The 13,645-nt window shown below is 38.9% G+C and overlaps 1 protein-coding gene across 3 annotated transcripts in view; it reads right to left on the reverse strand.

The window, feature by feature from the left end:
• Positions 1-715: 715 nt before the first annotated feature.
• Positions 716-13,645, reverse strand: part of adrb3a (adrenoceptor beta 3a) — a 21,618-nt gene continuing 8,688 nt past the window's right edge. Inside the window, exons 2-3 of one of the 3 annotated variants that reach the window (XM_047800156.1) lie at positions 7,505-7,559; positions 716-2,256 (exon numbers count right to left, since the gene is read on the reverse strand). In XM_047800156.1, the coding sequence (XP_047656112.1) occupies positions 7,505-7,559 (55 nt within the window). In that variant the 3' untranslated portion in view covers positions 716-2,256. Of the gene's footprint in view, positions 2,257-2,725; positions 2,823-7,504; positions 7,560-13,645 lie in introns of those variants that run through there. The other 2 variants (XM_047800157.1, XM_027167263.2) reach the window with 2 other exon arrangements.

A 13,645-nucleotide genomic window follows, 5' to 3' on the forward strand; every position in this document is an offset into this window, starting at 1 on the left:
TCTTCCTTCCTTCCTTCCTTCCTTCCTTCCTTCCTTCCTTCCTTCCTTCCTTCCTTCCTTCCCTTAAATTCTTGCTTTCCTTCACGTTCCTTTCTTCATTTGACTTTCTTTCTTTCTTTCTTTCTTTCTTTCTTTCTTTCTTTCTTTCTTTCTTTCTTTCTTTCTTTCTTCCATATCCCTTAAATTTCTTTTAGCTTCCTTCCTTCCTTCCTTCCTTCCTTCCTTCCTTCCTTCCTTCCTTCCTTCCTTCCTTCCTTCCTTCCTTCCGTCCCTTTCTCTTTAATTCTTCTTTCTTTTCCTTCACAAGCAACCAACCAACCAACCAACCAACCAACACATAACAAAATGGAATTTAAATCTTTTAACTTATTTATTTATAATATATATGTTTACAGGGCTGCAGAATTAATCACACAATCACAATCAACGCTGGATGTTGTATATAGTGAAATAATGTGTTCTTCAAATAACACATTCAAATATTTTGTCACTGGCGTTCTGATGTTTGTGTTTTGCTTTGGTTCAGTCTTTAATTTAAAGTTTAAATCTCTCTGAAGAATTGTTCATAACCCCAAAATTTGGTTTCAATATATCACATTTCTAACACAATTACAAATTGATAAATTCCACAATTACAACATTGAAGTAATAATAATAAAAGTCTCTCTTACTCTTTCTTTTTTTTTTTTTTGCAACCATAATTGTACAGCCCTGGATTTATTTATTTATTTATTTATTTATTTATTTATTTATTTAGTACACATTTCCTGTTATTAATCTGCTCGTTAATGTTACAAGAAAATCACAGTGAACAAGGAATTATGTACAGAGCTCAAAAAGCAGTATGGATGCTACCGACTGATTCCTCTGAAAACAAACAAACAAACAAACAAAAAAGAAACAGAACTGTATCAGAGGCCACAACAAATATCCTGAGATCCACAGTTATTGTGTCCGTCATTGCATTTAATACATTTATTATTATTATTATTATTATTATTATTCATTTTCCTTTTCGGGTTACTTTCCTTTGCGGAAATTGAAATCCTCAGCAATTGCACCTGATAATGAAACACCAACACGTTACATTAGAAAAAGCATAATCTGTTCTTCCTAGCTTGTTTTTTTTCTTTCTTTCAATGTTAGAATTATTCTATGTTGGGAGTATGAAAAGCTATTTATAAAAAATGTATAATACAGAATAATATCGTGCGTCATGCCTTAGGGATCAGACGACCGATACACATTAATCAGTCTTTTGTCTATGACAGAAATAAAATTAAAAAGACGTTAGCAGCTCTGAAAGTGAATGAAAAGATGAATTCATTTGGATTTTTTTTTTCTTTTTGGAGATGTGAGCCAAAGTGTTGAGTTTTTGTGCACATGGGGTTTGCAGCTTATAAAAGACTTTTACAAAGGACGAACTGAAGAAAAAAACATTAGCTACCATACTATTAGCTGTACATGTCGGTGAACAGACGTGAACCTGTATAACATTAGATGTATCGTTCTGATAAACTCTTTAGCACATTCACAGGTAAAATTGGGGATAACAAATAAATAGGAAATAATTTAACATGAAGTACAAAATTTGCTTTCAACCACTACTCTCTGTATTCTTTAACAGATTACATCCGTTGTGCTTCCAAAAGAAAAGAAAAGAAAAGAAAGAAAAAAAAGTCTGTAGGTGGTTTGTGCGCCATCAGTGTTTTTTTTTTCCAAGTCTTTGTTTTGTGAAAGATATAAACTTGCTGGAACGAAGTCGGCCTGTGAGAATATCGGAGTGCTTAGAGACTACTCCGGATCCAACTTGGCTTCCACCAAACCCTTATAGATTGTTGTCCATCACACTGGCCCATCTTAACTGGTTTAATCCAGTTATTTTCCCTAAAGGCCAAGAGTAATAGCAGCCTGGACGCACTCCCTGCTGTCCATCCGCTGTTGTGCGTGCACCGTCTCTGTGCGTGCCACCGTCCGATCAGCCGTTCCCATTTGGTTTATCTTGTTTGTGTATTTCAACGCAGTCATTTGTAAGGTTGCTTTTGTGGCTCTTTGCAGTCCGGCCAGAAAGTTTATCCAATCTCAGCTGAAATGATTCGTCTCTCTCTTTTTGCGTCTTTCTTTCTTTCTTTCTTTCTTTCTTTCTTTCTTTCTTTCTTTCTTTCTTTCTTTCTTTCTTTCTTTCTTTCTTTCTTTCGCTTTGTCTTTCAGTTCAGCTGATTCTCGTCTCATTCTCCCAGCCCCTGTAAGGTGTAACTAGAAAAGAGAAATAGAAGGAGATTTTGTTAGAAGCTTTGCCAGACACTCAGACATTTCTATCGTATACAGTATGATTAGTTTTAATCTGTAGCTTCATCTTAGCAGAACTGAAAATGGGCTTGGTTTATATAAAAGCTGTTTTATTTTTTAGAGAAAAATCATGACAATGAATGAACAAATCATGACCAGAATGCAACAGCACACATCCTTAAACCATCTGTAACTCCTTTGCTTTCTAACGTGTACCTTTTATCCCAAATGAAGACAGAGGACCGATTCATTTAACCGTCGACCTTTAAGTAGAAACTGACTGCACTGTACAGAGTGTTGTCTGTGCACTGGATACAGTTTCTCAATTGCAATAACTATTATTATTATTATTATTATTATTATTATTATTATTATTATTATTATTATTATTATAAGTATTATTATTTATTTGCGCTACTACAGTACTCACTTCTCAGTGCAGAAAGTCAGTTTTATGTGCTTGTTGACTTTATTGATGCTCAGCAGTGATTGAGAAACCAGTGTCACCTGTAAGGTTTCTGCCATTGGAAAGTCTTCAGGCCAGAGGACATTTTGTGTTTTTGCAGTAGAGAGGGAAAACAGAGAGAGAGAGAGAGAGAGAGAGAGAGAGAGAGAGAGAGAGAGAGAGAGAGAGATGGAGAAAAGAGCCAGGGAGAGAAAAATTTTTGTTAATATAGCCTTCTTCTTCTCCTCCCTCTTTCTACCCTCTCCCCCCTTTCTTCCTTCTCCCTCTCCCCTGCTTCCCTTTCTCATATCGCCTTCCTTTCACCCGCCAGATGAAAGATTTGTCCCTCCGTGATGTACGAGATCCATCCACACGAGATGAGGGGAGAACGGAGGTGTTATGGCGGACCATCTCGCAAATAGGGCTCTCTTGTAGAAACCCATCGCACACCCCCTCTAGTTGCAACCAGCTATCGATAGATCTACCTCTAGTATCTCTAGATATAGCGAGCGAGAGCGATCTAGAATTCAATAGGCCCACGCCCGCGCTTCGCAGCGCGCGGGTCCGTGCGCCCTCCGCGCGGGCCACGTGTGCGGGCGCGCTTTCGCGCAGGCCCCTGTTCGCCTGCCCTGCTGTTCTCACCCGGCCCTCCCCTTTTGTCGCCTGTCCCTTTCCCCGCCCCTTCCCCCTCCCTCCTTTCTGCTTTCCTCTTCCCTTCTTCTTTGTCCCCCTTTCTTTCTGTCTTCCCTCCCCTTTCTCCTTTGCCTGTCCCCCCTCCCCATCCCTCGCCCCTCCTTTTTTTTTCCCCTTCTTTCCCCTTCCCCTTCCCTTCTCGTCCTCACCCTCCTGCTTCCTCTTCCCTCCCTTCTTGTGGAACACACTGGAGCTCCAGTGCTTATCACTCAGGTGCTACAAACAGCATGATAATCCATTAAAAACAACTTGTCAGATAAGTGTTGTGTTAAAGAGCTAAAGCTTTGTATTCATCCACTTATTAACTGACTGCTCTCGGATGTTTGTCGTCCGCATAACTAACTTTTATTCCCCTGACCTAAAAATGCTGTATTATTGCTAAAGCCAGAGTCTCTCTCTCTCTCTCTCTCTCTCGCTCTCTCTCTCTCTCTCTCTCTCTCTCTCTCTCTCTCTGTTTTCTTTGTCAAAATATCTCCTCAAATCTGTGGTCTCATTGCTTAAACATCCATATATTTAAAGCCAGTTTTCTCATCTGCTTGGTTGGCCTGTAGAACTTGGCAACCAGGGACGACTTGGAAATAACAGAAAATGCAGAGAAATGCAGCACATGACTACAGCTTTTTGACTCAAACTACTGTAAGTTTAAGTTTAAAGTTTAAATCACACACGTATCCTCTCGTACTCTCGCCTTCAAGGATCCTGTCTGAAAACTTTTTTTAAAACAATAAATAAATATTCTGCAGTCATCCGCACCAGGGTCTCAGTAAAACATCACTTCCTCGTCTCGTTTTTATTCTCGCTTAACATATGCCATCGCTCATATTTTTCTTCTTCATGCCGTTCCCCCTTCCTCCACTTCTGATCTCATCCCCGCTCCCTTCATCACTCGGAATGCCGCAGATTCCGATCCTATCGCAGCTACTGTACTGTACATGTCTCCACAGGAACAGATAAACAATACCCAGAGTTTATGTCCTACCAGAGGGAAAAGGTGGGGGACAAACTAAGAAATATTCAGAGAGGGCCAGGCCCTTTAGTTCAATCCTCCCAGGCATAGAAGAGAGTGCAGATCCCATCGTGAATGATGTCATTTTAAAGCCTTGTTTTTGCACCTGGTAGGCGAGAAGCAGCGAACGTTTGACTGACAGCGACGTTAAAGTGGTTACGTTTCTGCACACTTGTTTAAATCTTGGGTCAGAACTTCAGATGGCTGTGGTTGGATTCTAAATACAAACAAAAGCTTAACCCTCAACTGGTCAGGAACACGCTGTGTTGTTGGAAGTAAATGAATAAATTGAAAAAATAATGAAGGTACATTACGTACTTCAATTTGATGCGTGTGCCATACTGTATGTAAATAATCCCAGAGCTAGCGATGTTTGTTTATTAAGCTTGCATAACTTGCACGGTGTACAGGATCTTGTTTCAGAAGTGCACAAAATGCTTAGGGGAGCTTAGATAAAGCACGATGTCTAATCATTTTACATTACACCACCACCAAATCCTGCCTTAGTGTGTGGTTAGTCAGATCTAAGCATTATAAAGTGTTTACTGTTGAGAACTGGTTCAAGAAAATGATGAGCTACAGTACAACCATAGAGCACCACATCAGGTTATAGTAAAATCTGCCATGAACATGAATCTGAGGCTACAGCAAAAACAGGCTCACCAAAACCACTGGATGGCTGAAGATTGGGGGAAAAAAACAAAACATGTTGCCTGGTCTCGTTCCAGTTTTCAACAGCCTGGTGTATATCCAACGATTTTTTCCACTAAGCTCTTGATAGCGACCTTAAGCCCTTTAATTAAGTCTCGGTATATAGCCAAGGCTAATCTAGTGGCCTTGGTTACTTATATATCCTTTCAGTAAATGGTAGTGTGTCATATATAATATAAAGCAATATATTGTCTAGACTTTGTCTAGTCACGGTAAGCTCAAGTCAATGCCAGTTCTAGCTACAGTACTCGCCCTGTACAGTCGTTTCTCAGCTCGATTAATCAGATTACCTCTGAGTTTGTGTCCTCGCTTAAAAATATAGACCAATTAATCATTGTGAATAATTGTTTTTGTTGTAAGTAAATTGAGTGATTTGATGCTGTTCCATGGACCGCTGCTGTATTTGGTAAAATGCGCCAGTGAGGTGTCAGACCCAGACGTCTGCTGATTTCGATGATTGATGGTCTGAAAATATTTGAATCAAGTCTGTCTTTGCTGCCGGCCCATAATGGCCACCTGGCTCGTGTCTAATGTTTCTTCATATTACCATTCTGCTAACTCATCTCAAACCTTTCCCTGTGTTTTTTCCCACTTTTTTACAATTCTGCTGCTGAGTTTTTTTTTTCTTTTTCTTTTCAAGACTATTCTTTGAAAAGCCAGAGAGACACCTGACACCATTAAACTCAATGGACCCGTTATGAGGAAATGATGTAAAGAATCCATAAAAATCATTTGACAATAACGGTGTGACGATTGATCAGTAAAATGGAACGCTATTCATCATTCATCCATATTTCAGTAACCGCACTACTTCATCCTGGTCAGGATCGTGGTTGATTTCTAAAGGCACTACTCCAGGACTTAAGAGGGTAGAAGCAGCTGTAGAACAGGTCACGCTACAGGAACTGTAATCATTCCTTCATTCATCAAGATTAAGTGCTTTATCCAGGTCAGTGTCCTGGATCTGGGAACAATCTCAGTAACAGCGTGTGCAAGAAGGGAACACACACTGGACGGGATGCAAGTCCATCATCAAAGCTTCATGCACATACACATTCACAACGTCAAGCAGCTAATCCAACTACTGGACGTAGAACCCCTTAGAGCCTGGAGGAAACCCACACAGATATCAGAACAACATGCAAAACCTCACACAGGCAGCAACCGAAGATCAGGATCAAACCAGGAACCCTGGAGCTGTGAGGCACCGATGCAACATTTATGGCATTTGGCAGACACCCTTATCCAGAGCGATTAAGTAATTGTTAAGGGCCTTTCTCAAGGGCCAACCAGTGGCATCTTGATGGTCCTGGGGTTCGAACTCACAACCTTTTCATCTGCAGGCCAACACTTTAACCACTACTACATGCTATCCCATGATAAGAAAGTAATCTAATATAACATAAATAGTTATAATGATAACACAATTCTTATAGTACATGCTGGTGTCATCTAGCTAAAAGAAATCCAGGTGAATGCAAAGGTCTTGCCAGAGGTGACTGCTGTTTAGTCCTAAAATAAAATGCCTAATAAAAATGATCATACACCCTTCGTGATCCTGCAGATTAATGACAGTAATTTAAGGATGAACAGAATAAATATAATTAACAGCATTTAACTCAGTGACTTGTTTTTAAAAGCAGCAAGAGAAAGTAGTCAAGTATAATGGTTTGTGTTTCATTCCCTTCTCACAGTTAAATATTTCTTCTTTTATTTCGTTACATTTCTGTTTTATTCTGAAGTTTTCATATGTTTATATATTTGGACTCTGTTTAAGCCTGGACTCTTACTGTGACTTGAGTGTTTTGCACAGACGGCGCATTTAAAACAGATTTAATTCGCAACGCTTAACCTGTTGTACGAAGCGTGAGACGCATTTTAATCAGATTCATACGCGTGTAAATCTGACAGGTGAAAGGTCTCCAAATACAACATAATGGATTTGGTCAACGTGGGCCGAATCTTGCGTCTCTAATTCAATTCAAATGTCCTGATTTCCATCCTTTTAGTATAAAACGAGGAAAGACATACAGTAGAAACAAGTGTGCTTCATCTAACCATAACTGCGTATCAATAAAATCTACCAGACTCCACTCCAAAGTACAACACGCGTGAAAAGACCAGGTATAAACAGTGACCCTGTGTACATCCGAACCATCTGTAGCTAATTAGTAATATTGAACTCATTTCCTTGCTAGATGTTGCTTGGTGCTAAGGGCTGTAATAGCTTTTGATTAAAGTGGTAGATCTGCAGTGAATTATACTGTATTTAGTTCTGCATACGTTTGTATATGAGCAGTTTTGTTCATTCTGAAGACTAAAAGCTCTCACTTTTCTGCTGTTGTTGATGTCTTACTTACTTATATTACAGCACTCCAACAAGGACACGGACACGTAGCATCTGTATCCGAGGACCTGCACAGAGATTCATAGACGCAATAATAAATATGTAATCAAGGGTTAAGGCTTTGTGGCGATCATGGGATTTAATTACTTGCACATAAACCTAGCTAACAGTATCACTAGGTGAGACGTGATGAGAACACTCAACCCTCACACCACAAGCCAATGCTTAATTTGTGCCTGTCTTCATATGTCACGAAACCTTTTACCCTTTGACTCAGTCAACAGCACACGCCCTTTCTGTTTGCATTTTGGGGGCTATATATTAACTCCAACACGGGTGACTGCGTGTGCCGAGAGTCTCAATGGACCTGCTGTTCTGTTTTTACAGCCAAATTAAAACGTAGACCGAAACTATTCAAAAGAAAAAAGAAACAAGCGTCGAAATATTTTGGTGAGGTCACTTCCGCATTCGGGTTTCCATAGTAAGAGATTTGAGTGATTTACTGAGTTGACCACCATATATTCCCAGTACAATACCTGTCACTTAATACAGCTGAGAGGGAAACGAAGTAGCCGGTGTGTTGATGTGGGCCAACAATGGACATGGGTGATTTATGTTACATTAAATAGGTTCTACATGTACACTGCAGGGCCTGTTGTTTTCCTGTAAGACATTATTTATACTCAAGTCAGTGATGGAGGACGTACAGTCTTCATCAATCTCTCTACCACTGAATGAAACCGAATGTTGGATTGACAAAAAAGATACAGATTCGGACTGCGTTTAGATTTGTTACGCCGAAGGAACTTCTTTCTCATGAGAAAATTGCCCACACATTAAAAGGAAATCTGACGCATCATGCCAGGCTTCGCCCCGAGCATAGAAAGTGAATGGGACACAGATGCAACTGGGAATTGCATAACATGCTGCAGTATATGAACTTGCTCCTGCTGTTCTTATTCCTTCTCCAAATTGGTCATGAGAAAAAAGCCGGACACTCAGAACCTAGATATAACACATCTCCATTTATATACATTTTCCTCTGTACGTAGTCCTCAGACTTGATTTGGTGCGCCAATATTTCTGCTGGGCCGAGGATTGTGGGAGGAACCACAGGGAGTGGTGGAAAGCAACAGAGCGAAGGTTCTGTGGGACTTTCCAATTTTTTTTGACAGATTAGAGAGGTATTAGACACAGAGAGACAAACAATGAGACATAACTATCCGCTTCACTTGTATTAATATGAACATAATTAGAAAGATATTTCGCTATTGCACTTTAGGGGCTACGATCTTAGAAATGAGCCTCAATCAAGGACAAAAAATAGGTTTAGTGGTCTGTCTTTCTTACCGTTATTGGTTGTGTGTTTCGAATTGACATCAGCGTTTTTAGCTTTTCAGGTAGAACCCTTGTAGAAGCTATGACCGTTAAATAAAGATCCCTTAAGGAATATTTGTGTATAATGAGTGTAGAGACTACAAGTACAAGTAGCTCTATTCTTAAAATATTAAACTTTATCCTCAAAGTGAGCAATAATCCAAAGCCCTTAAAATGATGCTAAATGTTTTATTGTTGAATCAACCCCAGATGTGATTCCTTACATTTTTTACTTTATGATAAATTAATCCAGAGTGCGAATCATACAAAATGCTTTGAGATCGATCCCAAAGTGCTGTATAATGTGATTCGTCTCAAATATTACATTATTTTTTACGATGTGGTTAACCAAAGGTTTTTTGTTACATGGTTAATTAATCGCAATTACTTGAGATTAATCCCAGTATGTTTTACTATGTAATCGATCTTAGATGTTTTACTATATGATTAATTTCTATATATTTGACTTAATGATTCGTTAATCCCAAATGCTTTACAATGTGATTAATCCAAATACTTTAAAATGAATCCTATGTTTTATAATGTGTTATAAATCTCTAATATTTTACGATGTGAATAATCCCCAGTTTTAGCAAGTGATAAATGTATCTTTATTGTTCTAAATGGTTTATTAATCTCAGATGATATACACTATAATTAATCTGAAACACATTTGAGATCAATCCCAGCATGTTTTACTATGTGAATAAACCCCAAATGTTTCACTATATGATTTACCTCAATTTATTTTACTTAATGATTGATTTCAAAAATGTATTGGAATGATTAAACCTCAAATATTTTTCTCAGTGTATAAATTCCAAATGTTTGACTGTGTGATCGATTCATCCCAAGCCATTAATCCCAAATGTTTTGAGAATAATCCGAAATAATTTCAAATATTATTAATCCCAGAAACTTCACTTAACGGTTCCTTTAATAAGTGTCCAGATTTTTGTCAATTCTTTGCCCACACTTTTATCTTTTTTCTTCTTCTTCTTACAACAGGACTGTGTACATCAGGCTAATCTCTGATGTGTAACATATTTGTGATTTTCTCCCAATAAACAATTCTGCTCGGTCCTTTCTGCTAATACGTGGATTCCTGTTAGGTACAGTTGCTTTTAGCTTTGACTGTTTTACGCAGTCTGCTCAATGTTAACCCTCCAAGACTGTCTTCTTACCAGCCACCATTATGGCACCTTAGCCAGAAGCCAAGATATTAATGCAGTGTTCTTTAGGTCCAATTTCAGCGTAAACACATCTGTAGATTTCTTTGCTGTCACTAGTTTGCGGGCCGCAGTCTCGAAATAGCTGCTGCGAATTTGCTTTGGAATCCGGACCGCTGAGATCAGTTGCTCCGCCCCGTCCAACCACAACATTGGTGTGTCTGACCAAGCTTTGTCAGCAACTAAGTGACATGTTACATATTCCATGGCTGTAAATTCATGAAAGGATTGAATAGGGCCAGTTATAGCTACGGCAAATGTCTAAGTAAAGTGGACTCCATGTGATTTTTAAATGAAATCATCCGTTTTTGGGAAGAATGCAACTAATATGATTTTGTGGCCAAACAGATCGTTCTGAAGGAGCTTTTGTGCTAGTCTGTCTTTCGAGACATAAGACAGAAGTAGCATTGGCACAAACGACTGTCAACAAAATGCCAGCAGAATTTGGAAAATATTTCTTCTGGTCTGTTTGAACCAGTACAGCCCCGAGGGTACAGATCGCTTCTTTTATACATGGCTGCCAACCGAAACCACTCAGCTGACTTCTGACCCCTACTGCATCTTGCATTGCTCATCATAGCACATCAAGCAGATATTCTGACTTACTTGCTGTCTGTCTTGTGATTCCTCAGTCTGGAATTACAAAGTTTTACAGAGCCTGAACATCCTGACCCTTAGTCGTTTTTCACTTCCTTTATTTATTTATTTATTTATTTATTTATTTATTTATTTATTTATTTATTGAGTTCTTTCCTCATGTTGTTTTAATCTGTTTTTACAAAACTTAAAAATAAAATAATACAAATTTAAAAAATGAATTCACAGATTAAGGATTGTATCACATGCCCTTGCACTTACTTATGCATGCTTTGTAGGTGGAGCATCAACAGGGCAGAATTACTTTCATTTGGAAATCTGTCTGGCTCGGGAAAGCCTTTTGTAACTCTTTCCATTCCTTCACTGACTTTTTCCCCCTTCGCTCGTCTGAAATCTATTTGGATCAGAATTCTTAAACAGAATTACCAACCAAATTAGCATGTTTGTATATGCAGCTAATTAGATTAACCCCAAATCAGCTCGATCTGATTTCCGAACATGTTTTCTTCCTGATTTTTATTTTATTTTATTATTTCTTTATTTTTGTCCAATCCTATTTTATTTAAGTTTAAAAATACCGAACGTTTCAAATAGCGTTCATTTGAGCCGACAGCTCTGGGCAAGAGGAACGGGATCCATGTAAACAGCTTGCTATTGCTGTCATTTGTGACCGGAGGAATGTTTTGCAGCAAAGTACAAAGTGCTTGTGTTGATAATACACAAGCCAGGGAGATTATATAAGAGGGATTTACTGATCAGGTTTTGTGAAGTGGTACAATATTGAGTTCAGTGAAACCAAAAAAAAACAAAAAAACGACATAGCCAAACATGCTGATCAAGTGAGAATGTCCTGCGCGCCATTGCTGGTCCTGCTACGTAATAATAATTACAGCATGTAGAAAGACATTTCTCAGGCTTCAGCTTTCAGATCAGTTGCATCTCCTTTAAATCTGTAAACAGCTTTATGTTTGCTATGTGCATGAACTCCAGGATCCATACTGGACCTGCTTTGGCGGGAGAAACCCGAGACAAAGAGTACTTTGGCACGTTTGTTTCTTGGCCTCGTTTTAATTTGAATCATAAGAAAGTAAACTGAGTTTTATTATTTTGCTGGCAGTCTATTTGCGACTGTGATCTGAGCATTGCTATATGTCCAAATCTAGATTAAGTGCTTTATTGTTTTTTTCCTTCTTCGCTACACTGTGACTTTGGCATGGTGTTCCAGCGTTGACGTCAGGATCTCAGCTGAATCAGCCTTCCATAGAACAGTCTGGTTTGTGTGTGGCGGTTGCGGTAGTGTGTCTAATTGTCTAATCGTGCCTTTGGGCGAAAGTCTGCAAAATGTATTATGTACTTAACACGGTAAAGGCCAGCAGGTGGATGTACTCCATGAACCTTTAAGAAAGGATTTATGATGGCTATTCGGTTGTGTGCTTTGTGCCAACTATAGCACATACAAAAATATTTCCCTCCCAACTTCCTCTGTCATTTTTTATCGACTTAGGAAGTTCCAGTAAAGAAATGCGTTATGTACCTTCAATGGGTTACAGTAGCACAGGTTGCTAAAGCACTAGATTTTATTCTGGTATGTATCCAACTGGACCTCCACGATCTGGGACTGTGGCACCTGTTTGAGTTTATTTTTAAAATTCTAATGGGGAAAAAGTTTAAAAAATGTCTTTCTTTCTTTCTTTCTTTCTTTCTTTCTTTCTTTCTGTCAAATATTTAATAATAAACTTTAAAAATGTCACTTTCAGCATGAACAACTGTCTGGTATAGAATATACTATAAACTTATATATGGATAATAAAAATGTATGGATTATAAAATACAGAGATAAAATTTTGGGTGATTCGTATACAGTATTATTCAATTTCATCACCTGGAAAATCCTATCTTCCCCATTTACAGTCATTACTTGATATTTTTTAATAAACGCGTAGCTACCCGTGGTTATCGATCCGTAACTACAATCGTTAGTGATTGTACTCACACCTCATTGTAATGACAATTTAGTTATTTCTCTTTTGTATGGTGTTTAGGGTGAAATGTGAATGATCGAGATGTACACAGACTTTCCACCACAAGGGTTTTAAAATGAAACTGAAATGAACAAAGAAAACGTTAAAATTGGTAATCTGTTGGAATACCCCTATGTGTTAAAACATCTCCTTTGGTAAACCCTTAAAGCCAGCCAATTCTGCAATCTCATCCGTGTCTACGTGACCGACAACGGCAAGCTTCCCTGCATGTTGATGTGGGTACTGGACTCATACCTAGATCTCTGTCTAAGAAAATAAACCTGCGGTTGAAGATCAGACTCTGTGCTTTCACTGGAAGGTGCAGAGCTCTATCTAGCAAAACACCTACTCACTCAACCAGAGCATAAAGCCTATTGACCCACACCTCCAGCCTGAGTTCTGTAAGCATTTTCCGTCATCATGTTACTAAATATTCTGCAATGCAGGCTAGGAAAGCCTTGACCTGAAAGCTGTGCTCTTTCAAATTGAATCATTTCCTTTGCTTCGTTATGCTTTAACGTTTGCTCACTCTCAGTCGCTTGGCACGAGTGAGGCGTCAGTCCCACAACCAGCCAATTGAGCACTTACCAGTGGCACACAGAGTCGCTTTTAAAGCTACCCAAAATCTCCATCCATTCCACGCCAAGGCACACCTCGTTCAGCCTCCAGACCTCCCCTGCCTCCTCTTATTACCCCGAATAACTGCTCTTGCAGACACTTGCCTAATTTCCAAAAGACGTCCTTCTATATGCTTGCTTTTAATGGGTGCTAATGATTTTATAATGTGTCCTTTCTCTTCCAATCCCACTACTGTGATGAGAGTCCAAACCTGAAGTCAGCCATGTGTGTTTATCATCCAAACTGAAGTCTCTCTGGACTTCCTTCCACGCACAGCTGCATACTGTTGATTGGATCAATCACTACATTTTT

Source organism: Tachysurus fulvidraco, chromosome 14, assembly GCF_022655615.1.
Source record: "Tachysurus fulvidraco isolate hzauxx_2018 chromosome 14, HZAU_PFXX_2.0, whole genome shotgun sequence".
NCBI lineage: Eukaryota > Metazoa > Chordata > Actinopteri > Siluriformes > Bagridae > Tachysurus > Tachysurus fulvidraco.